This window comes from Lissotriton vulgaris, chromosome 10, assembly GCF_964263255.1.
Source record: "Lissotriton vulgaris chromosome 10, aLisVul1.2, whole genome shotgun sequence".
Taxonomy (NCBI): domain Eukaryota; kingdom Metazoa; phylum Chordata; class Amphibia; order Caudata; family Salamandridae; genus Lissotriton; species Lissotriton vulgaris.
Genome location: NC_141698.1, coordinates 1,090,103,203 through 1,090,127,909, shown reverse-complemented (window position 1 = coordinate 1,090,127,909; position 24,707 = coordinate 1,090,103,203). Strand labels below are relative to the sequence as shown.

At 48.6% G+C, this 24,707-nt stretch overlaps 1 protein-coding gene across 2 annotated transcripts in view; it reads right to left on the bottom strand.

Annotated features, from left to right (window-relative positions):
- The window catches only part of SGO1 (shugoshin 1), a 211,246-nt gene that overhangs the window by 112,186 nt on the left and 74,353 nt on the right, over positions 1-24,707 (bottom strand). For both annotated transcript variants that reach the window (XM_086942163.1, XM_086942164.1), the window contains one exon: positions 11,335-12,222. In XM_086942163.1, the coding sequence (XP_086798289.1) occupies positions 11,335-12,222 (888 nt within the window). The remainder of the gene's footprint in view (positions 1-11,334; positions 12,223-24,707) is intronic.

Below are 24,707 nucleotides of genomic sequence, written 5' to 3'. Positions count from 1 at the left end.
CGTCAATATCAGAGTCTGGAGGGGGTTCCACTCTTAAAAAGGCCGGATCCGAATCGGGAGCCCGGTACTTTTTCTGCAGTCTCGAGGGGGCTTAGTCACCGCCGGGGTGAGAAACAGGTCCATGGCCAGATCCTCCAGGCCCGGCACCAGTGGCAGTAATGGTCGAGACAGATGTTTTTGGTGCAGCGTCTCGAAAATTACCGACGTCTTGGGAGTAGGCACCGTCAACGAGATGCCCAACTTAGCTGCACCCCTTAACAGGACGTCGTGAAAGGACACCAGATCGTCCACCATGATACTCTCGTCTCTGGTGACTCCGACAGAGTCGGGGAGTAGTCCCTGGTCTCTGATGACCTCGTCAGGGAACGAGACCTGTGCCTCCTGTGGCGTGGTCTCAAACTCGTGGATGACCTGTTGCGTGATCGTTCCCTCTTCCTGGAACGAGAACGCGACCTCCCAGTCTGTGGACGTTCCGCAGGTTTCCGTGGAGGTGTTCTCCGTGGCTTATCCTGAGGTTTCGGTTTTGGCGTCCCCTTAGGTGGTGTTGGAAGGGGAGGCAGTGACGTCAACCTTGGCGGAGGAACAGGCATATCCAACCGAGGGACGGGCCCACGAGGCGGAAGTGGTGGTGGTTGTCCTGAGGGAGGTGGTAGCGGAAGTGGAGGTTTGATGGGAGGATCTTCCTTAGGAACAGGGGGAGGAGGGGCCTTTGGCCGAGGTGGTGTATAAACCACCGAGTACACCGAGCCCGGTGACTTCTTCGGGGGAGGGGACTGTGAACCAGCCCCTCCAGCAGGTGATCGCCTTCTCCGGCGCCCTCCACCAGAACCAGCATGACTTCTGGATCCATGAACTCCTTCTGCGCCTCTTAGGAGAGTTGGAACAACTCCTAGACGCTGATCTCTTCCTCCTCGACGCCGAGCGTCGTGTCTCCGGCGTGGAATGTCGCCTCTGCGACTCCGGCATCGATCGCCGCCTCCGCGATGTTGAACGCTTCTTCCTCGGCGCCGAGCGTCGCTTTGGCGACGTCGAACGTTCCGAACTCGACAACGAACGTCTGCTCTTCCTCGACGCCGACCGCTCCTTCGAGGAACTAGACGTCGAGGATCCCCTCGACACCGATCATCGTTTCGACGCCGATCGTCTTCTCGACGGCCAGCGGCGGTGTCGCCTCGACGGCGAGCGCCGACGCCTGCTATGCCTTCTTCGACGTAGATGGCTCGACGTAGATGGCTCGACGCCGACGTCAACGACGAAGAGGCCGTCGACTGGGACTTCGACGGGGGCCTGCCTCGGCCCTTCGACGTCGATCTTTCCCGTCGTCTCGACCCGGAGCCCTGGTGAGATGGTGAACACACCGTCGTCATCCCTCTAGACGTCATCGATGCAATCGACGTCGAAGACCGGGACCGTTTGCTAGTCTTCCTGCCTCTGGGGAGCCCCCCAGAAGCCTCAGCAGAGGCAGAGGGAGCCTTCCCGGTCTGCCCAGACCCACCTGCAGCCTGCAGTCGTCTGTCCTCCAGGCCTTGAAGCCTAATCTTCAGCCTTTCCCTCAGAGTTCTTGCAGAAAGGTTCTTGCAGATGTCACACTGTTCAGGGACATGTGCTTCAGGAAGGCAGATGATGCAGACCTCGTGTGGATCAGTCTTGGCCTTCTTCCTCCCACAGACAGGGCATTTGTCGAAAAGAGCAGGCATTTTAGAGCCGTAAAACACCTGAACAAACACACAGGAGTGAAGTGAAAGCACCAAGACAAAAACTGAAACACTTTTAAATCACAAAGTGCACAAAAAATCCAATAAACCCTTGAAAAAGGGAGAGCTCACTGCCAGGGTCCTGTTAGCAGGAGCCGGAAAAAAGAACTGAAAGTAAATGGGACCTGCTGTGCATTCTGGGAGAAGTTCTGGAAAGTTCGCTTAAAGGCACAGTATCCTATTTAAGCCACATAATGACAGCCTATGGAGCTTGTCTGTCCAGGCCTGCCTCTCTATCATTCCAGAGGCTTTTACTGGTAGAGGCAAGTTTCTCTGTGAGGAAACTGGGCAGGCTGTGTTGTATGTGTGGTGTTTTTGGTGGAATTTCTAGTTGAAGTACTGGACAGTGTAGCCTGTGGATATAGGCTGCATTATTTGTCTTTAAATTCTCTTTAAGTGTCTTTGCAGTTCTGCAATTTTTTTGACAATTTAAGAGATTATTTTTGATTGCACATGAGCGGGACTATTCACTAGATTATGACTATACACAGAGATCCCCTGCTACAGAACTTTATATATGTTTAGGCATCCGAAAAAAATTGTTCAGGTAAATAGGGTTTTAATTGTAAATTCTTTTAACTTTAAAAACTGGACACAGTGCAATTTCTGAGTTCTGCAATGTTATCCTATGGAAGGAAGAGCAAGATCTGCAAATAGATGTAGTGCAGCAATTTACAAAAACCAATCTCCAGGAGTTAAGGTGAGTGGCTGGCAAGGTCCAAGGCAGCACCAGCAGCACAAGGGAAGCCGGGTGCAGGCTGCAAACAGCGTCGGGAGCGCAATGTATTTCAATGCAGATCGGTCACTGCAGAAAGAGTCTGCAGGCTCTGGCTAGGAGGCCAGTAGCGCTGAACTAGCGAGTGAAATCAAGCCATATGATGCTCGGGGATGGGTGGATGCCTTTGGTCCTCTTCTCCAAGGGCCAAGGGCGATGGGTGCAGGGGTACCAATAGGTGTCTGGTTTTTCCTTACCGGCGCTGTTGCGGGGGCTTGCATGCAGATGCTGCGGGCAGCGTCAGGGAGACCAGGAGGGGTAAAACTATGATGGATTTGAGCTCTAGAGTGCTGGGAGACCTTGTTGATAGTGATGGCCCACTTCAACTCGGGCCGAAGCAAACGGGCAGTGGTGACTTCAGGTGTCAGGTTTTGGCAGTTCTGGAGGCCTCAGTCTTCTCTTTTGGAGCTTCTTCAGAACAGGTCCACTGATCCTGGGAGGTTTTGAGTCTTTTTCGAAGGCAGGCAGTCCTCCCAGGTTTCTGGAGTCAGCAGCTGCAGGACGGGTCGACTTGGACAAAGTTTTCGACGAGGGATGAGGAAAAGCTGACAGGATTGGTACTAGGTCAGCTGCTTCTTCAGCTCTTCGGTGTCCTCTCTTTTCTTAGGCCATCAGGATCTGCTTCACTGGTGCCAGGGACTCACCATAATACTGAAATTAGGTATTAGGGGAGTGTAGGGTAGTAGCGAATTGGCTACTGACCCTTGGGGCCAATAAGCCCCCCTACATGACTACTTCCTGTGGGAAGTGGGCATAACCCTCTCCCAGAATTCCTAAGTATGCCATCACAAAGATGGCTACTTCTGAAAAATCGTGTCCACCTCATAGTAGCCCACCTTAGGGGTGGTACTAGCCTGGAAGTGGCACACCTAGCTAACTAGCTAATTTTCCCACCTGTCCAGGTGCCAGGGGGTTCCTGGACAAAGGAGGGTGGATTTGTGTCCTGTGAGGGGGCCAGATTCCCATTCTAGAGGTGGCAGCTCTTTGAAGACTGCCGGCACAAGGAGGCTAATCAGCAGGTCATCCTTTGGGAGGGGGTGTTGTACCCTCTTCCCAGACAGGCTTTTGTTCTGGGTCTCCTAAGAGTAAAAGGATCTCACCCTAGAAGGTCAGAACAGCGTCTCAGATGGCAGGCTGGTAGGTTTACAGGGGCCACCTCTTAGGGACTTTCAAAGGATCCTGGACTGTTGATGATTGGACACTGATTTACTGCTAACTTTTCCCCAAGGTGTTATGGGAAAGGAAGTCTTTGTTGTGTTTTCTTGGCAGCTGTGATAAAAATTGAATAAAGTACACTATATTCCTCGCCTCTGTAACTTTGTTACGATAGCTAGAAAAATTGTCAGTACACAAACAGGACATTTTAGTGGTCTAACTAAAACAATTTGATGAATCCCTGTAATTAAAGCCCAAATGAGGCACAGACATTCAATGAAAACAGCTGCAGCAGGATCATTTTAGTGCGAAGGCTGTTCTAATCAACACTAAAGCCAAGAGGTGAATACACAAATGAGTATCACATTCATCTAATAGAGGATCTCAGGTTTCTGGACAACATATAAACTAGTAATACATGTCCCTGGTAAACTTAGCTGCATCAATAAAACATGTCTAGACTGCTCCAAACTTACATAACGAAATATAATTAATACATAGTATTCCAGCTGGCGAATACCTACTCACCAAAATACATTCTTAGTATATGCACATTAGATGATAGCTCATCAGGAAGTCAATTTGCTATCAGGGGAAACTTACAGGAAAAATAATTCATAATCTATAACATTTACGGGCAATGGAAGTTTTGCTTTTCCAGTTCTCCTTCAAACGGAACATCAAGCAGCACGAATCGCCAATTTGATTACATACATTACTGAGAGGAGATAGAAATGCAAAATCATTCAAAAATGTCCCAAAACATTTTAATGGAGATATGTTTGGATGCGAGAAAACAGACTGATAACGGCACATAATTTGCCTCAGAGATAAAACAGGGAATTTGGACTAGGGAAAGACACATCAAAAAGAAGACCCGGGATGAAAAGAGGATAATAAGTGGAGGAGCAGTAGTAAAATAAAAAAATTAAAAAGCAGCAACTTTTTTCTTTGGTTTTTGCCAAGGCTATTCTGCATCAGTAAAAAGAACAAACATTGTTATTGAGGGTAATGGGGAGCACCAGAGAAAAAAAACTGTGTGATGTGTGTTTGTACATCCATCAAAATGCATGCGGCATGCCACTACAGCAGCCTCTGCACTATGACATTGGCACAAGCATATGTAATGAAGCTGCAGTCATTTTGACTCCAATGTAAAAAAACAACAAAAAAAAACGATGTGGCGATGATGCAGGGAATGAGGAGGAGGAAGCAGGACACAACGGAGAGCGGGAGAGAAGAACACACATGCACTTCTATAGAGCGCTGAAAGCAAAAGAAAAAACACTGTTCCCTGAATATGTGCAAGTATTCAAGTCATCCAAGTAAAGGAAGTAATGAAGCTATGCTCTATATGTGAGGGACAAATAAGAGGGAGTTGAATAAAAAAATTAGATAGACAAAGTTAAACAATGGATAAGGAATGTGCTAACCTAATTATTGGTTTTCTGAAAAATAGGTCTTCCAACACTAGACTGCTTAATACGGCTTTCAGACAAGACGTAAAAAGAGGATAAGTGATTCCAAATAAATAGTCAAGAAAATTTAAATTTTAGGTACGGACTTGTTATTTTTTTTCTTGAAAGAGAATAATGTGATTTGCATGTAAATGTTTTCAATGTATATTATAAGAAAAAACAGGTTTCTCTCGCCTGCCTTAGCCTCTTCAGTTATTCATTCCTAACATATGAAGCCTAACCATCACTACTCACATCCAAGTCCAACACAAAGAGGAAAACTGCGAACAAGTCATACTAAATGCAACCGCAAGTCCTTCCCAGCCTGCAATCATCCCACTTGTGCATCCCAAACACACAAACTCGCTACTCATTAAAAATGATTTGTTACGGCGGCGTGGCTAAGGCGGCGAACATGGCGGACGCAGCCTAAGAGCTCCGTTCCGCCGATAACTTATCCGATGAATATCCTGCGTCTCCCCGACCCCGAGATGGCTGTCGGAGGTGGATGAGGTGCCCCCATCGGCGATCTGAGCAACTTTGACGCCTGCTCGACGGAGATCCAGACCCCGAAGCAGCGAGGCCTTCCCGGCGCGTGGAAGCCGGGACCTCGAGTTTGAAAACGCCCGGGCGGAAGTGCAGCGCGGCCGGTGCAGGAGCGGAGCAGTGGGCGAGTCCGCACTTCCGGTGAGTGGAAGACCGGAGTGTGTTGACGGTGCAGCGTGGAGAGGTCGCTGCAGTTAACGACATCGCTGTCACAATCAGCTATCTGAGGCTGCGCCGCCTGCGATGGTGAGGAGTGCGAGGGGAACTGGGCAGGCCCCACTCGGCGGTCGTGTCGGACCGGGGGGAAACTGCTAGTTCGCGGGTGATGCGGAAAACCTCTACTGTTTCCCCCCTGACCCCTGACGGATCCTAGTCGATAGCGATCGCCACAAGGGAAGCGGATGACTTCTGCCGAGCCCGGCCACACGGCCATGGTGAGATAGCGCCTCATGCACGGCACGCCATTGCGTACCCCCTGCTCGGCGGTGTAATAGGACCGCGGAGGAGACCCGCCGCGACGGGGGGCCTGGGCGCTGAAGACTGGTCCCTGACAAACAGGCGGAGGCACGGAGGTGTTCGGAGGCGGAGGCGAGCAACCCTATGCAGATCCTGCGACTGCCTACGCATTGAGGCCCCTGGCCCTCGACGGAGTGGTGGTGATGCCCTCGGAGTGACACCTGACCAGCGGTGAGGCCCGTGCATCCCCTACGCTAGACGTGGAGCGTCTAATTTATAATAAAGATGGAAGGGGGTGCCAAGACATTGCTGTGATACTGGTGTGGAGAGACGAGATAGCGCGGGTGGGCACACGGGCTGGCCTAGGAGTGGACAACAATCTCCTGATCTATACGCCCTGGACCATGAACTCATACTCATAGGCCATCATGACGAGGGTGGCAACAGCGGGGGTACCTCGAAACAAGGCACAATAGACAAGTTTACTGGGCCGACTGGGGGCGCCGGAGCCTCGGGGGGCCCTCCAGTGTCCGGCCCGGACAATGCAGCCCTCATGGCGGCGATAACACAATCCAGAGACATGCTAGATGCAAAAATAGGGGCAGTTGGGGCCGATGTTACTTTGCTGTGCCAGGATTTGCGAAACGCTGTTGCACGCATTACAGAGACGGAGACCAGAATCATGGGGGTAGAAGACGATGTGGCGACCCTGAAAAAGAAAGTGGCCAACATGGAAGGGATTCAGAAGGGCCTTGCGGGCGCAGAAGGGCGTGCTCTGAGAAACAATCTACGATTTGTGGGATTTCCGGAGGGGTGTGAGAAGGGCGATATGGAAGCCTTTCTGACCCGTTGGTTGGAGGGGTGGATCCCTCCGGAGTCCCTTTCGCGCTGTTTTATTGAGCGCGCGCACCGAGCACTGGTCCAAAAGCCGCCGGTGGGAGCTCGCCCTCGGCCAGTGATAGCCAAGCTGCTCAATTACCATGATCGTGACACGATTCTGCGACAAGCGCGCACAAAGGAGCCGCTATTATTCGACAACCACAAAATCTTGATATTCCCGGACTACACCAGGCTGGTACAGCAACAACGTCAGTCCTTTACTGTGGCCAAGGCACGACTGAGGGGCCTAAATATTCAGTCTGCGGGTGGTCTTTCAGTCCCGGACCCAATTCTTTAATACTCCGGAAGAAGTCTGTCTGGCCTGATGAGACAGTCCGGATTAGAGTAAATACTCCTCCGGGTCGAGACTCGGACTTATCCTCCACGGCGGGGCCCCCTCGGATCCCCCGGCGATCGTGAAGTAGGAGCAATTGGAGATCAAGAACTAAGAAGAACCCTCCTCCTGACGATGGGGCGGCGGAGGCTACAGACTCTCAAAATCTGGAATCATGAGCTCCAAAGGTGTGTGGCGGCCTTCAGACAAGGGCCCAGGGTGGGGACTGGACGCCTCCTGGGCGAAGATGACTTTTGTAATGTATTACCTAAGACTCCTGATGAACAAGTAATTTTGTGACTATGGGACGCGGGTTGGGGGACGACAAAGGGAGGGTGGACACGACCCCTCATTTCAGAGGAGTTTGTTAGCGGGGGTAAGTTGGGACTAAGTGGGTAGTTCATGGGGATCCATTGGGATAGTGGGTCTCTGACCTCCCGTTGGGGGCCGGAGACGATCTATACTGCGACAGGTACTTCAACGCTGCTGAGGTATGGGGTGGGGGAGTTTTGGGGGTAGTTAGGAACGGGGAGGTAGCGGGGGGTTAGTTGGGGTGAGTTGGGGAGGGGAAGGGGGGGGGGTTGCTTTCATCTGCACAGTGTTCTTTCAGGTCCTATGGAAACATGGTATGCGTGTGTGGTTTCTGACACCTGGGCCATTCCTCTTTCTGCTTATAGATGGCGGTTGATACTACCGAGACAGGCCCTCAGAGGGCATTAATGCGTGTTATGAGCTGGAATGTACGGGGAATGCTAGATAGGATAAAGCGTGGCGCAGTCCTGCGACAGGGTAAGAAGGAGAAAGCTGATGTGTTACTGCTACAGGAGACTCACCTCATGGGTACCAAGACTCTTAGTTTACAGCGCTACGGATATCAGCAGGTATTGCATGCTGGTTTTGTGAGGGGATCTCAGGGAGTGGCTGTCCTAGTACACCGCGGACTGTCCTATGTTCATGAGGCTCAATGGGGGGATGCACAGGGCAGATACGTATTTGTTCGGGGCAAGATAGGCACTGAGGCGGTAGTCTTCGGTAGTGTATATGCCCCACCTCCACTACAAGGTGCTCTTATTGAAAAGTTGTTTGATGTATGGGCCGAGATACCACAAGCTCTGGCAGTAGTGGGTGGTGACTGGAACGATGTGATGAATGCACGAATGGATCGCCACAGGCTGGGGGGTAACGTGCCAACGGACGCACCTACTAAGTTGAATGGCATGGTGAGAGGGATGGGATGGGTTGACGCATGGCGACACCAACACACTCAAAGTCGTGAATTTACATATGTCTCGGCAGTACACAGATCCTTCTCCAGGATCGATTACTTGTTTGTCCCCCACTTCTGGGTTGGGAGGGTGAACTCCACTTCTATCCTGCCGCGCGGCCTGTCGGATCACTCCCCAATTGCGACTGACTTACTTCTTGATAAAAGACGACAGCCATTCCGATGGCGCCTCTCCACATGGCATTTGCAACTAGACACCTACCAGACACACACACACGAGGGAGGCCATTGCTCTCTACTGGAGTAATGGGAGGTCTGACACTGACGACATGACCCTATGGGAGGCCCTGAAACCCACGCTACGCAGGGTAGACATTGCTTGGTGTGCGGCTGCTCGTAAGACACGTAGAGAGGACATAGTGAAGGCTGCAGATCGGGTCAGAGACCAGGAAGAAAAATGTAATACTAGAGGGGGTGTGGAAGACGTGGGTCAGTTGCTGCTGATGCAGCAATTGTATGCCTCCTTGCTATTAGATGAGGCTAAACAGCTGTGGCTGGCGACTCAGAGTAGGATCTATCAATGGGGCGATAAATCCAGCTCGATGCTATATAGACTTTGCCAGAGCACTTTTCATGCGCAGTCCTTACTGTGTCTTCGTGATAGTGAGGGAACGACCATGACGGCCCCGGCGGCCAGCTTCGCACAGTATTATGCCGCCCAATATGCCCCCCGAGAGTCCCTCCCGGCAGAAGATGTTGACAAATTCCTTGCCGACCTCCCGCCACAGGCGATCTCAGATGAGGGGCGTGCCCGCTTGGAACTCCCCTTGTCAGCGGAGGAGCTGGACACAGCCCTCGGAGAATTAAATGTTGGCAAAGCCCCCGGACCCAACAGGTTCCCTTGTGAATTTTTTAAGAAATTCACCTCCAACTAGGAACATACTACAGAAGAGCGCTGGAGGCGGCCAGAGAGTGTGGCCGACTCCCGCAGGACTGGCGACACGCTGAAATAGTGGTCTTCTGTAAGCCGGGGAGGTCCCCTGAACAACATGAGTCCTATAGACCAATATCATTATTGAACACCGAAGCGAAAATATTGGCGAAAGCACTGGCCAACCGTCTACTCCCGTACATTACAGACCTGGTCCACCCAGACCAGGCCGGATTTATGCCCCACAGAGCAACAAGACACAATATTTGACGCGCACAGGTGGCGGTCGAAGCAGCCCGAGCAGCGAAGATTCCAGCGGCGCTTCTACTGGCCGATATAGATAGGGCCTTCGACTCAGTGAGCTGGGTTTACCTCCGCGCACTCCTGTCCCGCCTAAATCTCGGGCCCAACTTCCTATCATATTTGCAGCTATTATATACAGACCTAATGGCGTCGGTGAGAGTGGCTGGGGCGGTGTCTGACCCATTCCCCATAGGTCGGGGCACCAGACAGGGATGCCCCCTGTCGCCATACTTATTCGCCCTGGACATGGAACCGCTGGCGGCGTGGGTGCGAGTGGATGCACAGATGCAAGGTATCGAATGGGAGGAGGGGCCTACTGATAGAATCGCACTCTATGCGGACGACGTCCTGTTTGTCCTTACGGACCTTAATAGATCCGGCCCGCGGGTCCTTGACATTATGCGAATATTTGGGGAGGTTTCGGGCCTCCACTTGAATTTATGAAAATCGGTTCTGTGGGTGCTGGGTGAGCGCCGGGGCCTGGGGCCCTGGCCGGCCACATTGCAGGAGGAGACGGGAGGCCTTAAATACCTAGGTGTTTTCCTAACAGACCTGCGTGGGATCTCCTGGACACGCAACGTAGTACCCGTGTGGGATCGGGTCCGATCTGACATGGCCACATGGTGCCGAATGCCCTTAAATGTTTTCGGCCGATCAGCCATATTTAAAATGGTGGCCCTCCCACGTTTATTATACCAGCTGCAAAATCACCCATACCCTATTCCACCGCAGTGGTTCAGGCAGGTGAACTCGGCACTCGGTCAGTTTCTCTGGGCGGTTTGGCAACGTCGGACATTTTGTCCTACTATCAAGCCTCTCATTTATTGATACTGAATGAGTGGTGGTATGGGGACCGGGGTGAACCGACCTATGCCCTCGAGACATCTAATGTACCCTGACACGCTGCACACCATACTTTACTCGACAACTAAGAGAAAGAGGCTCCCAGTGGTTACTCAAATAGTGTTTCACATATGGAGCGAAGCACTTTGCTGCATGGGGTGGTGGAACAGACTAACAAGGGAAACCCGATTGTGGCAGAACGGACTACTGCCGGCGTTGGCGGCCCTGCAAGGGTTCCGAGGCTGGGACACAATTGGTATATCAGCCCTAGGCCACGTCATCACAGGCACGACCAGAAGGTTGAAGGGAGGGGGGATGTTGGAATGTTACTTTATTATTTTTATTCCGTATACAAGAAAACACTGTTGTTTGAATTGCCTAAATGTGATTATTCAACTAATGTTCGCAGCTTCTCCGGTGTCCGGGGCGCTGTGCTTGTCAGACATCTTTTCAACAACATAACAAAATTTTGTTCTGAAAAAAAAAAATGATTTGTTACACCTCGAGTGTAACATTTTGCATGTCTACCTGTGGTTCCAAGGTAAAATATCCTTGAATTTGGCCTGCTAAACTGAAATGTAATTATAAATGTGAATAAGATTTTAAAACAAGATAAGAATTATCACTCACCAAAGAATTTCCATACAACAAAAGGATGTTATGAGGTTCCACTTACCAACTCCAGCCTTTGGTGCAGATTTTACATTCTTTTTGTTTTCTTTCTCGTCCAGGGACTGCTGCTGTGCTTTTGCTGGCTGTCTCTTAGATCTTGGTCTTAAAGTAGCTGCTGGGCTTTTCTCCTCCTCTAGACTTAGCCTATTCCTGGCTTTTTTACTGTACGGCACATACACACTGTCATCCTCTTCTGATTCAGTCTCATCACACCTGCTGCTTTGGCATTCCGCTACTACACTTTCCTCAGGAACCCTGCCTTGTCGAAACGGGGTGATATGGATACTCTCCTCTGCAACAAAGTCATAAGCATCATTAGAGCAGACTGAAATATCCAATTTTTCCCTGCCAGTTGCAGTCTGTTTCCCAGTTCCTCGCTCTCTGCTCTTCGACCTGGCTCTTGGTTTTGCGTTTTCCCAGGGCTTTTTCAGAGGTGCAATAACTGGACCATCTGTTTTCCCTTTCCTGCCACGTTCCCTTCCGGCACGTTCCCTCCTAGCAGCTGGCTTCCTCCTCCTTTGAGGTGTGGAGCTCTTGACCTCTGCCAAAGTATCCAAGGGAGCCAGTGAGAGTTCCATATCAGTCTGGTCTTCAAGAGGGCATTTAGCTGTTGCTGCACCTTCCACAACAACACTGTCAAGACATAGGTCATCCAAAGGCACGCCCTGGTCAGTCTGCTCATTTTCACCATGGATTTGTGACAAGTCATCCAATGTGGAATGGCCGGGAGGGGACAGCATCCCAACAAAGGAACTCTCTCCTTTGCTACCTCTCAAGGTAGAACGTCGCCGTCTGATGCTCACATTTCTCATTGACTCATCACCAGCGGCTTCTTTCTGCATTTCATCTTCTGAAACATCAAGTAGATTGCTCTGACGAACATATCTCCGGTCTTTCCATGTAAAGGAAAATGAAAAATTATTTTCAGGTTTTAAAAAGATAACCAAAAAAAACATACACAATAAGATGCACACAAAATATTGAATGTATAGAGCATCTCCATGTAATTTCAGATCTCTATAAAAAGGAGTCTTAAATTAGCTGCTAGATGTGCGTGAAACATTAAATTAAAATATAATTTTTTAAAATTCTGTTCAAAACCAGTTCTTCAAAACAAACGTTAAGCCCTGGACACAAAAATAAAAATACAAATGTTAAAAACATTTAATCCACTCTCCACACTGGCCCATTCACACAATGGCATAAGACTAACTGTCCCCAAACAAGAGTAATACACAGACGTATGCTGTAATATGACATTTTTTTTTAAATAGTTTATTTTTGCAAGCACACATTGTCATTGTCATGGCTGGTTCACTTAAATGAGGTCTGGCATTCCAGCAAACACTTTTGGAGTAACATGTTTGCTAGGTGGTAGGCCTAAAAGGAACTTCAAAATATCAAAAATAAGCGGAACCAAAATTCATAGGAGGATCTCATTAGAAATTCATTTGGGACCCTCAACAGCTATGTTCGGTCAACTGTATGTTTTTGGTCACCATTGACGTACTAACAATGGATAGCATCCTCATTGGATCTTATTTTCTCCACCTGGAGACAGTCTTTTTTTTTTTAAATGACAAAAAAATATACGGTATAAAATTACCTCCTAACCATAAAAGGAATATGCTACTTACCAGTATGCATCTGTTCTTGGCATGTAGGGCTGCTGACATTCATATCTGTGCATAGATATCCGCCTAGTGTTGGGTCCGGATGATTGCACATTGTTGTCCTGGAAGAGTCTTCGAAGTATCACGAGATAGGTGGCTCCTCCCCTGGACTACAGTGCGCATGGGCATCTTCTCCATCCTCAGATTGCTTTTCGCCATTGTGGCAGAGATGGAGATAGTAAAGTAAGAGATGGCCATGCAAAAGATGATGCAACAGGCACCGGGGAGGAGGACGGGCTAAATGAATGTCAGCAACCCTACATGCCAAGAACAGATGCATTCTGGTAGGTAGCATATTCCGTTTGAGGCATTTGTGGCTGCTGAATACATATCTGTGCATAGACTGTATAGCAGTATCTCCTCTAGCGGTGGTTACCTGTGCCAGCTGCAGCAGTTTGAAAGAGAGTTTTGAGGACAGCCTGGCCTACAGCAGCTTGCTGCTTTGCTTGCACGTCCACACAATATTGTTTGGTGAAAGTGTGTATGGTAGTCCATGTGGCTGCTCTACAAATGTCTTCAAAAGGAATATTCCCTAGGAAAGCCATGGATGCCCCCATTTTGCGCGTAGAGTGTGCTCTTGGGGGGGGACAGTTAAAGGGCGTTTAGCCTTTTGATAACATATTTGAATGCATTTAACTATCCATCTGGCTATTCCTGACTTTGATATGGGATTCCCTTTATGTTGTGGTGAAAAAGCACAAATAATTGCTTTGTTTTTCTAAATGATTTCGTTCCGTCCACATAATAAAGCAGAGCTTTCTATACATCCAGTGTGTGTAGGGCTCTTTCAGCTACTGACTGTGGATTTTGGAAGAACACTGGCAGTTCTATTGATTGATTAATATGGAAAGTGGATATGACCTTTGGCATACATTTAGGGTTTGTTCTAAGTACTACCCTGTTGGCATGTATTTCCATGAAGGGTTCATGAATTGTTAGTGGTTGTAGCTCGCTAACTCGCCTGAGTGAGGTAATGGCAATCAAGAATGCCACCTGCCATGTTAGAAATTGCAATTCGCATGAGTGTAAAGGCTCGAAAGGAGGTCCCATAAGTCTTGTAAGTACTATATTTAGGTTCCAGACTGGGGAAGGTGGGTGCCTTGGAGGAATCACCCTTTTAAGACCCTCTATAAAAGCCTTGATTGCTGGTACTCTAAACAGTTAAAGGTAATGCCTGTTTTGGAGGTATGCTGCTATAGCTGCAAGGTGTAGTCTTATAGAAGAGTATGCTAGGTTGCATCTTTGAAGATCCAGTCGGTAACATATAATGTTCTGTATGGAAGCATCTAATGGGATGATTTGGTTTTTGTTGCAGTAAATAACAATTCTCTTCCATTTAGCTGCATAGCATGCTCTAATAAAAAGCTATCTCACTTCCTAGAAACAAACCATCTCCTTAAAAATTCCCAGACAGGCTTTAGACCAGGCCAGGGCACTGACACCGCCCTCCTGGCAGCCGTAGAGAAGGCTAGGGAAATCATCGACACTGGAGGATCAGTGGCAGTGGTCCTCCTAGACCTAAGCGCGGCATTCAACACTGTCAGCCACCAGGTCCTAACCCAGCGCCTGGATAACATCGGCGTGAAAGACAGTGCGTTGAAATGGCTCACATCCTTTCTCCACCGACGCTCCTTCCAAGTCTGGGAAGGAGAAAGCCGCTCCCCCTCTATCCCCCTCCGGTGTGGAGTGCCTCAGGGCTCTTCACTGAGCCCCACGCTTTTTAACGTGTATATGGCCCCACTGGAGGAGCTGGTCTCACCATTCGGAGTCACTATCGTCAGCTATGCTGACGACACTCAGCTGGTGGTGACTCTCTCCCACCCCAAGCTAGAGCCCTCCAATCTTCGAGATTGCCTCTCCAACATCCATCAATGGATGAGTGACTCAGACCTCAAACTAAACGGGTCAAAAACAGAGATCCTGCTCCTAGGTCAAAAAACTATGAGCCTTCCCTCCAACCTTTGGCCCGCCTGTATGGGTGAACTCCCTACTCCCAAGACAGAGGTTAAGAGTCTGTGAGTTTGGCTGGAGACAGATCTCTCCTTCAGGACCCAGGCCAGGAAAACAGCCGGCATCTGCTATGGCCTACTCAGATCATGCAGAAAGGTGCTCCCTTTACTACCATCCCAGTCCCGTCTTCTGCTGATTCAAGGCTTAGTTCTATCCAGGCTGGACTATAGCAATGCCATTTACCTTGGAGCACCGGAAGCCACTCTTCAAATACTGCAAAAGACCCAGAATGCCGCAGCTCGCCTACTCACGAACACCCCAGCCAGAACATCAGCCAAACCAGCTCTGAGGAAACTTCATTGGCTCCCTGTGAGGGAAAGAGTCGTTTTCAAAGCCCTCTGCCTGGCCCACAAGGTTTTGCACAACGCCGGCCCCCCTATTCTGAATAATTGGATCACTCCATACAGACCGACGAGAGCACTCCGGTCAGAACAGGGAAACCTTATTATTATTACCAGGGTGAAGAAGGCCCGCATAGGTGGCCGCCGCTTCTCTGTCAACACAGCAAAAAAATGGAACGCGCTCCCCCCGAGTCTCAGAGCTGAACCAAACCTCCTACGATTCAGGAAGTCCCTCAAAACCCTACTTTCCCCTGATTCATCAGCAGTCTCTCTTCACCCCCACCTAGGAGTCCGAGGTTTCAGCGCTGGGATACTTGAGGGTGACTACGCGCTCTATAAAAACCTAAAATAAAAATAAAATAAAATAAATAATAGTTGGTCTCCTTGCCTCTTTAATGATATTCATGCAGTCTGGAGGGAAGTTAAGGTATCCAAATTCTAAGACTTCAGGAGCCAGATCGCTAGGTTCATCTGATTGGGATCTGGGTATTTGATTTCTGCATGGATCTGAGTTAGAAGATGGGGTGCGAGGCGTAGCCTTTGATGAGGAACTACGGAAAGCTCCAGGAACATTGTGTACCATAGGTGTCTCGCCCATGTGGGAGCAACTAGGATCAGTGTGAGTGACTGTTGCCGTAGTGTGCGTGCCACCAGCGGAATCAGTGGTGCTGGTGGAAAAGCGTACACAAATCTGCCTGACCAATTCATCCATATCGCATTGCCCTGTGACAACGGATGTGGGAACCTGGTGGCAAAGTACCGGCATTTTGAGTTTTTGTTTGTGGCAAACAGGTCTATCTCTGGGTGCCCCCGCTTTTTGAAGAATGGCTGGAGAACTTGGGGGTGAATCTCCCATTTGTGTAGTTGTTGGCTGTGTCTGTTGAGCAGATCTCCAATTTGATTGTCTTTCCCTGGGAGGTGTTCTGCCAGGAGAAAGAGGATTTTTGGAATTGCCCACTTCCATATGCCGTGTGCCAAGTGGGACAGCTGTGGAGAGTGTGTTCCTCCCCGTTTCTGGATATAGTACATGGCTGTCATGTTGTCCATCCGGATCAACACAGTCTTGCTGTACAAGTATTTTTGGAATGCTTTTAGGGATAGGAATATTGCTAGCAACTCTAGTTGGTCGATATGCAGTTTCTTTTGTTTGATTGTCCAGAGCCCTTGTACTGTGTATTGAAGTAGGTGGGCTCCCCAACCTTTCAGTGATGCGTCCGATGTTAGTACTAGTTGTGGAACTTGCTCTTGGAACAGTCGCCCCTTGGAAAGGTTTTGTGGGTTCCACCACTGCAGAGAGTTGTAAGCGCGACTGTCTTCCAAAACTAGGTCTTTTAGTAGTCCTTGAGCATGGTTCCACTGTCTTGCGAGGCACTCTTGCAGTGACGCATTTGCAGTCGGGCATGAGGGACAATGAATATGCAAGAGGCCATCATGCCTATGAGCTGCATGTAGACTCGAGCTGGCAAAGAGTGTTGTGGCAGAAATTTGCGAATGAGCATCTGCATGCTGGCTATCCTCGCTGAGTTTGGATATGCCTTTGCCACTGAGGTATCTATAGTAGCTCCCAGATATTGTTGTGTGGGGGATGGTTGTAGATGCGATTTTGGGCAGTTTATCGAAAAACCTAGGCTGTGTAGCAGCTTAAGTGTTTGAGACGTGTCTATTACACACTGTTCGTACGATTTTGCTTGTATTAGCCAATCTTCTAGGTATGGAATCATGTGGATGTGTTACCTCCTGAGATGTGCCGCTACTGTCGCTAAGCATTTTGTAAACACTCTTGGTGCCGTGGTTACCCCGAAGGGGAGAACCTTGAATTGGTAGTGTTGACCTTCTATTGTGAACCTGAGATATTTTCTGTGAGCTGGATGGTATGTGAAAATATGCATCCTTGAGGTCCAATGTTGCTAGGAAGTCTCCTTGCTGGAGCAACAGGAGAACTTGCTGTAGTGTGATCATATGGAAGTGCTCCAACAGTATGTATTGATTTAGGGGTCTGAGGTCCAATATTGGTCTGAGAGAGCCGTTCTTTTTGGGAATAAGGAAGTATAGTGAGTATACTTCTGTCCCTTGGTGTTGGAAAGGGACTGGCTCTATGGCCCCCTTTTCCAGCATGCATTTCACCTCTTGTTGTAGCAGGGTGATGTGTTCTTTGGACATAGGACGGTGTCTGGGTGGTATGTTGGGTGGAGTAGAAGTTAGTTCTAGGCAATAACCATACTGGATAATTTGTCTCGCCCACCTGTCTGTGGTAATTGCGTTCAAGACTGGTAGGAATTGTTGGATTCTGCCTCCGACCTGTGTTAAATGGTCTGGAGGTAGTGTGATGAAGTCACTATTTTGCGGCAGTGGAGGCTCTGGTGTTATTGCCTCCACGTCCTCTTCCCTTATTATTGTTGCCCCTATAACCTCCTCTGTTGGAGCTCTTGTTAAAGGAACCTTGGGTGTTGCTTTTGTATGTAGACGAGGTTTGTGAAGTATTGCCCCGTGTAGCTCCTCTGTATGAGGAGCGTCGAAAGGAACCTCTGTTGTTGAAACTGCAATGCACCCATTGAGTTTGCAGTTTCTGTATCCTTTTTCATTTTGTCTAAAATGGTGTCGACTGTAGGGCCAAAAAGGAAGTCTTGATTGACTGGTTGGTTAAGAATGGTATATTGCACCTAGTTCTTAAAGCCGGAAATACGTAGCCATGAATGTCTTCGTAGTAAGACGCTAGTGTTAATGGACCTGGCTGCAGTGTCAGCTGCATCAAGCGCACATTTAATGGAGGCATTTGTAATAAGTTTCCCCTCTAGTATGAGGTCATTAGCTTGGGTTTTGAAAGGCTCAGGCATGTGTTGCATTAAACTTTCAAGCTGGTCATAGTGTGCTCTGTCGTAACGAGCTAGTAGAGCCTGTGTATTTGCAATTCACCATGAATTGGAAGCTTGTGATGCTACCCTTTTACCCGAGGCCTCTAGTATTTTGGACTCCTCTCCTTATCAGGAGGTGGAGCTTCTCCTGTTGTCTGTGAGTTGGCCCTTTTGTGTGCATTAGCCACTACTAGTGAGTCTAATGGTAACTGACCTCTGATATAAGTATGGTCTGCAGGAGCCGCTCTATATTTCTTTTCGATCCTGGGATTGATTACACGTGCCCTGGCTGTATCTTTAAATATATCTGGCACGTGTTTTAGTACCCCTTTCAACATAGGAAGTGTTCTAACGTTTGTCTCTGAAGTAGGGAATGTTTCAAATAGAAAGTCTTCATCTCTAGGGTCATTGTGCATGTCTACGTTCTGGTACTGCGCTGCCCTATCTATCAGCTGGTTGAAGACAAAGGTGTCGTCAGTAGGTGACTGCTTTGTTGGGTATGAGGAGGTGTCAGGGATGGGATGCGTGTCGTATGGATCAGTCTGATCATCCCATGGTTCATTTTGAGGGTTAGAGTCCTCTGGGTAGTTATAATCCTCTTGAGATCTTCCCCTGTGTTATCCTCATTGTAATCTGAGTGTGTAGGAGAGTAAGGAGCAAAAGGCGTAGTAGGCATAGTGGGATAGAAAGGAATGAAAGGTCTAGAGGGAGAAGTCCCAAAGTCCTTTTCCTTTAGAGGAATGGGGGAATAAGAGTCCGTGTTCAATGGCCTTTTCTTTCTGTGTAGGATTGTGACTTTACCAGTCTCAGGGTTTATATATAATGTTGCCTGTTCCTCTGATGGATCTGGATGGAAGAGGTCTTCTTCCACTGTCCGTGGTGTTGTTGACTTCTTTGGCTTAGTCTTTTTTGGATCGACTGTTGCCTTCGGGTCGACAATTTTTTTTGGTTCGACGACTTTCGGTGCCTTATTGCTCTTTCTCTGCTCGGCCTCTTTGTCCGGGACAACGACTGATTGCGGATCGACCGGATCTTTAGGTTTGATGAGCTTTCAGTGCTCGACAGGCTTTTTAGGTTGACTGCCTTTTGTCGAGTCGACGATTTTCTTCGAATCGACTGGTCTTTTAGGTGCACTTGTCTTTGGGTCGGTGCCTTTCTTTGGCTCGATAACCTTCTTTGGCTGGGCTACAGGCTTCGGTACGACGCCCTTCGGTTCGGCGCCCTTCGGCTCTGCGGCCTTCTTAGGTTAGACCGCCTTCTTTGGCTCGACGGTCTTCTTTGGTTCGGCGCCCTTTGGCTTGACGGCCTTCTTCAGGTTGACGCCCTAAAGTTGTACGGCCTTCTTCGGGTCGACGCCCTTAGGCTGTACGGCCTTCTTCGGGTCGACGACCTTCTTAGAGATAACGTTACTTGGACCTGGGGTCTCTGAAGGCTTAGTCTTTTTTTTCGGAGCCGAGCCGGACGGCGGGGCTGCTGAATGTTTTTTGGGATCTTGGCTAAGGCCTTTAGGCGATGCCTCGACCGGAGCCTTCGGTAACGGGGTAATCTGTGTCGGGGCAGTGTACTCACGGTTTGCCCCAGTGGGATCTCGGTCCGAGTAGTCCTCGACGGTGACGATCTCTAGAACCAAATTTGCCGCTTCAGGAAGTTCTTGTTCATCATCGAAGATGTTGTCTGGTTCCGGTGCCTGTCGCTGCATCTCTTGCCTAGCGGCCCGTCGAATCTGGATGGTTTTCTTCGAGTGGAATTGGGCACAGGCTGGGCAGGTTTCTTCCTTGTGGTCTGGTGATAGGCACTTGTTGCATACTGTGTGTTTGTCAGTATGCGGGAACTGGCATTGTGGGCACCTTTTGAACAGGCTCCTTTCCATTGACCGCAGGCTCGCATGGCGTCGAAAAGGCCAAACGGCCCGCGTCACCGACCAGGTCGAGATGGAAAGTTTGATCGAGTCAAGAAGTACCGAGCGAGAACAATACCGTCGAAGTCTTTTTGGTCTTAAGAAAAGTTTAGTTTCGATTCCGAAGTTGGAGTATAGGAATAACATCCGAACCCAATGGCGAAAAAAAACAATCTGAGGATGGAGAAGATGCCCATGCGCACTGTACTCCAGGGGAGAATTCACCTATCTCGCGATACTTCGAAGACTCTTCCAGGACAACAAGGTGCAATCATCCGGACCCAGCACTAGGCGGCAATCTATGCACAGATATGAATTCAGCAGCCCACATGCCTCCAACCTATGTTTTAGGGTTCTCCAACTGGTTGATCACGAGCTGGGAGTATCTCCTGCCTGCTATCTAATTTGAAGACTTCATTCTTAGCATTTATTTTGTATCCCTTCATTGTCTTTTAGGGCTATCAGGCCTTGCCCACCCTCACCCAAACCAGCTGCTCAGATTGCTTGTACCGAGCTTAGCTGAGGCTGGGCGGGCCAAAGACTGAGGTTCTTCTTGAAGTCACGGGCCACATCTCTTTTCCAGGATGGCACAGCACTTCGTATTTGCCGTTTCGTTGTCCGGAGAAGCTGAACAGGACTGGTAAGTGGGCCCCTGGGCTAGCAGCAGCAGTCGGTAAAACCGGCTCAGTGCATGCAAGGCCCTTTAATTTTAACATTGGCTGCCATCACGCTTTACATCTGCCTTCAGACAGAAAGCGCGGTGGCAGCAGACATTAAAATCCAAGGTCCTAGCAGGCACTGAGCAGCTATAGCAGTTGCCATCAATGTTAAAAACCAAGATTCTTGCCTGCACTGGACTGCTTTCACTGACCACACCACGCTTTAAATTTCCCTCTGCGTGGTAGTCAGTCAAAGCAGCTCAGTGCATGCAAGGCCCTTTGATTTTAACATTGACTGCCACCGTGCTTTATATCTTGTTTTAATATTAAAGCGCAGTGGCAGATGACGTTGGAATGAAAGCGCTTTACATGCACTGACCCAATCCTCCCAAAACAGGCCCCTCACCTCTCGGACCTGCCACTCCCAGGCTCTCGATCATCCACCCTCTTCCTTTGTCCCTAGCTCTGCTTGTGTTAACACGGAGCTGTGTTTTGCCTCAGCTGCAAAAAACAAGATTTGCTAATGTTTATTCCAGGGCTGGTTTATTCATTGAATTGAACTGGACCACACACTGTTATATCCCACATAAGACAGTGTGCAAGTGCTGTATTCTTTTATTTGTAGGAAGTCTCATTCTTTTCCTCTACGTCTACCTCACAAAACTGGGCCAGTCCTATGCAAAGAACACATGTCACAAGGATTAGTTACTTACCTGTAATCCTAGTTCTCTTCCAGGGGTATACTCATTAAAGTCATAAGCACTGAATTATCTCCGCCCATGAGCGGGAACCCGGAACACAAACAATATACATATATATGTGTAAATATATCCAAAAGTACATAGTACTAACTAATAATACACATACACATGTATAATACCATAATATGCAGCCTAACATATATACATAGGCTAATAAAACCAAACCTTACACACGTTCTGAAGCATGAAAATATGCTGTATATAAATGCAATAAACAGGCATGAGCCTAAAATGCATTTCATAATCATGAAAAACCTTTTATTTTCATCAAAGAACCTGTTGTAAACAGTTATTAGCCTAAAAGGCTGCATATGAAAAAATGTCTGTGTACAGAAAATCAGACTGGCACCCTGCCTTTAAGGCCCCAGAAAAATCTGCACACTTTGCCTTTAAGGCCTCCAGGAGAACTCTGTTCCCATCATGCACCACAGGTGACAGTTATGTCAGTTCTTTTGTACGGTACAGTAAACTTTAGCAGGAATCTGCACTTAAAACCTTCATAATACCTATTGGAACGATAAACCTCAATGTTACTGCTCGCCCAGGGAGGCGGGAGGGTGCTTATGACTTTAATTAGTATACCCCTGGAAGAGAACTAGGATTACAGGTAAGTAACTAATCCTTCTCTTCCAGGGGATACTCATTAATAGTCATAAGCACCGAATAGAGTAGCAAGCTCATACCCACCAGGAGCGGGCGAACAGATAAATGCATAGCCACACTTTATAACCACAGTGTTTAACTAGAAGTAGCAAACAAATTTCTGAGTGATGCTTGTCCCACTTGCGCATCAGTCTGCGCATCAGAATCCAAACAGTAATGGTGTGTAAACGTATGCACAGAACGCCAAGTAGCTGCTTAACATATCTCTGACATAGCCACATTCCTAAGGAGAGCTGTGGTAAAAGCTTTCCCCCTCGTAGAATGAGCCCCAGGTCTACCTGATAACGACTTGTGGGCTAGCTGATAAGCCAGTAAGATACATAACACTATCCATCTAGAAATGGATCTCTTGGATGCTGCCAAAACAGAATTCGTAGGACCATAGTTCACAAACAGACGGTCCGTGTGCCTCAAAGACTTTGTTTTATCTAAGTAAAATTTCAAAACCCTTTTCAGATCTAATGAATGTAGAGCCCGTTCAGCCGGACTCGAAGGGTTTGGAAAGAAAGTAGGCAATGTTATGGATTGGTTAATATGAAAATCCGACAATACCTTAGGAAGGAAAGCGGGATGAGTCCTGAGTACCACTCTGTTTCCATGAAAAACTGTGTACGGTTCATACGAACACAGAGCCTGGATTTCGCTCACCCTACGAGCAGAAGTGATGGCCACCAGGAACGCTACTTTCCAAGATAAGTGTTGTAAAGACGCTTTATGTATGGGCTCAAAGGGGTGGCCCATTAACTTAGTCAACACCACATTAAGCTCCCAAGGTGGAGAAGGAGACCTGACTTCGAGGAAACACCTTCCTCAACCCCTCCAGAAAATCCTTCACCACAGGCATCCGAAAGAAAGATACCTGTTTTGGCGACTTTCTATAAGCCGTTATTGCAGCAAGATGAACTTTGATGGAAGTAAACTGCAAACCAGATTCAGCAAGGTAAAGAAGATAAGGGAAGATCACCTGTTCTTGACCATGAATAGGATCAAGACCCTTACTCTGACACCAAAGGTAAAAGCGCTTCCACTTAAATCCGTAGGATTGTCTGGTAGAAGGCCGCTTTGCCTCCTTAAATGTTCATACACTCCGGATTCAGCTGTAAATGCCCGTACTGGATGACTTCAGGAGCCATGCTGCCAAGCGCAGGGAGTATTAAGGGGGGGTTGTGCCCTGTTGAGCGCTGGGTAGGACACCATACAATTGTGAAGTAGAAAGTGCAGGGAGGGCAGATTGGGATGGAACACTCGCCCCTCCTGTTTGGACAGACGATCCGGGCGACAAGGTAATCTCCTGTGTGGCATTATTGACAACTGGAGGAGATCTGGGAACCACCACTGGCGTGGCCATTCTGGGCAAATCAGTATCATTCTGGAGTGGGTCTTGTACAGCCGATTGATCACTGCTGGTATCAACGGTGTCGGTGGAAAAGCGTACAGCAAGTTTTGACACCAGTTTATCAAAAGGGCATTCCCTTGAGACCCTTTCTAGTAGAACCTGGACGCGAAGACGGGGCATTTTGCGTTTGCCGCGTCTGCAAATAGATCGATGTCTGGTGTTCCCCAATCCTGGAAAATGCTGTGCGCGACGTCTTCGTTGAGAACCCAGTCATGCGCTTCGACGAAGTCTCTGCTGAGGTCGTCCGCCTGTGAGTTGAGACTCCCTCTCGACGTCGACACTTTACCCTTCGACGTCGACATACGATCCTTCGACGTCGCACGCCTCTCTTCCGTCGAACTCTCACGATCCTTCGACGTCGGACATTGCGCTCCCGACGTCGTCTTTACTGCAATCGACACCAAATGTCTCGACGTCGAAAAGGATTTCAACAGCGACTGTCGAGACGCTGAACCTTGCCTCACCGGCGAAGTCCTCGACGTCGACAGAGCCCTCTTCGACGCCGACACTGCTGACGACGATCTGGATCTTGACGTCGAGCGCACCTTTTTTGACCCCGACGCTCCCTGGAGTCTATGTTTTTTAGTTCTACCTTCTGAAGACGCTGATCTTAGACGTTTATGCTGAGAAGATGGCTTAGCAGATGATAACAAGCCCTTGGAACTCTTCTCACCACGGTTTCTCTCTCCAGAAGGCTCAGCAACCTCATTCTCTCCCTTTCTCTTAAAGTCCTATTAGAAAGGTTGCGGCAATGATAACAATCTTCCACCTTATGAGAAGCTGGAAGACACCACACAAACAGAGTGTGGGTCAGTTTTTGACATCTTCCCACAGGAAGGACATTTGTAAAATAAAGGTGGCATTCTGACTAAAAAACACCAACAGTCTAGTCAGAAAAAGATAGTAAACCACCACCAAAGCAATATATTGCCAAAAAATGACAAGAAAAACCAACTTCTGACAGAAAATACAACAAATGAGCAGAGCTCAAGTTCCAGGTTCCTCACAGAACAAGCCGCAAAAAAGACCTGACCTAACTGTCACCTGTGGTGCATGATGGGAACAGAGTTCTCCTGGAGGCCTTAAAGGCAAAGTGTGCAGATTCTCTGGGGCCTTAAAGGCAGG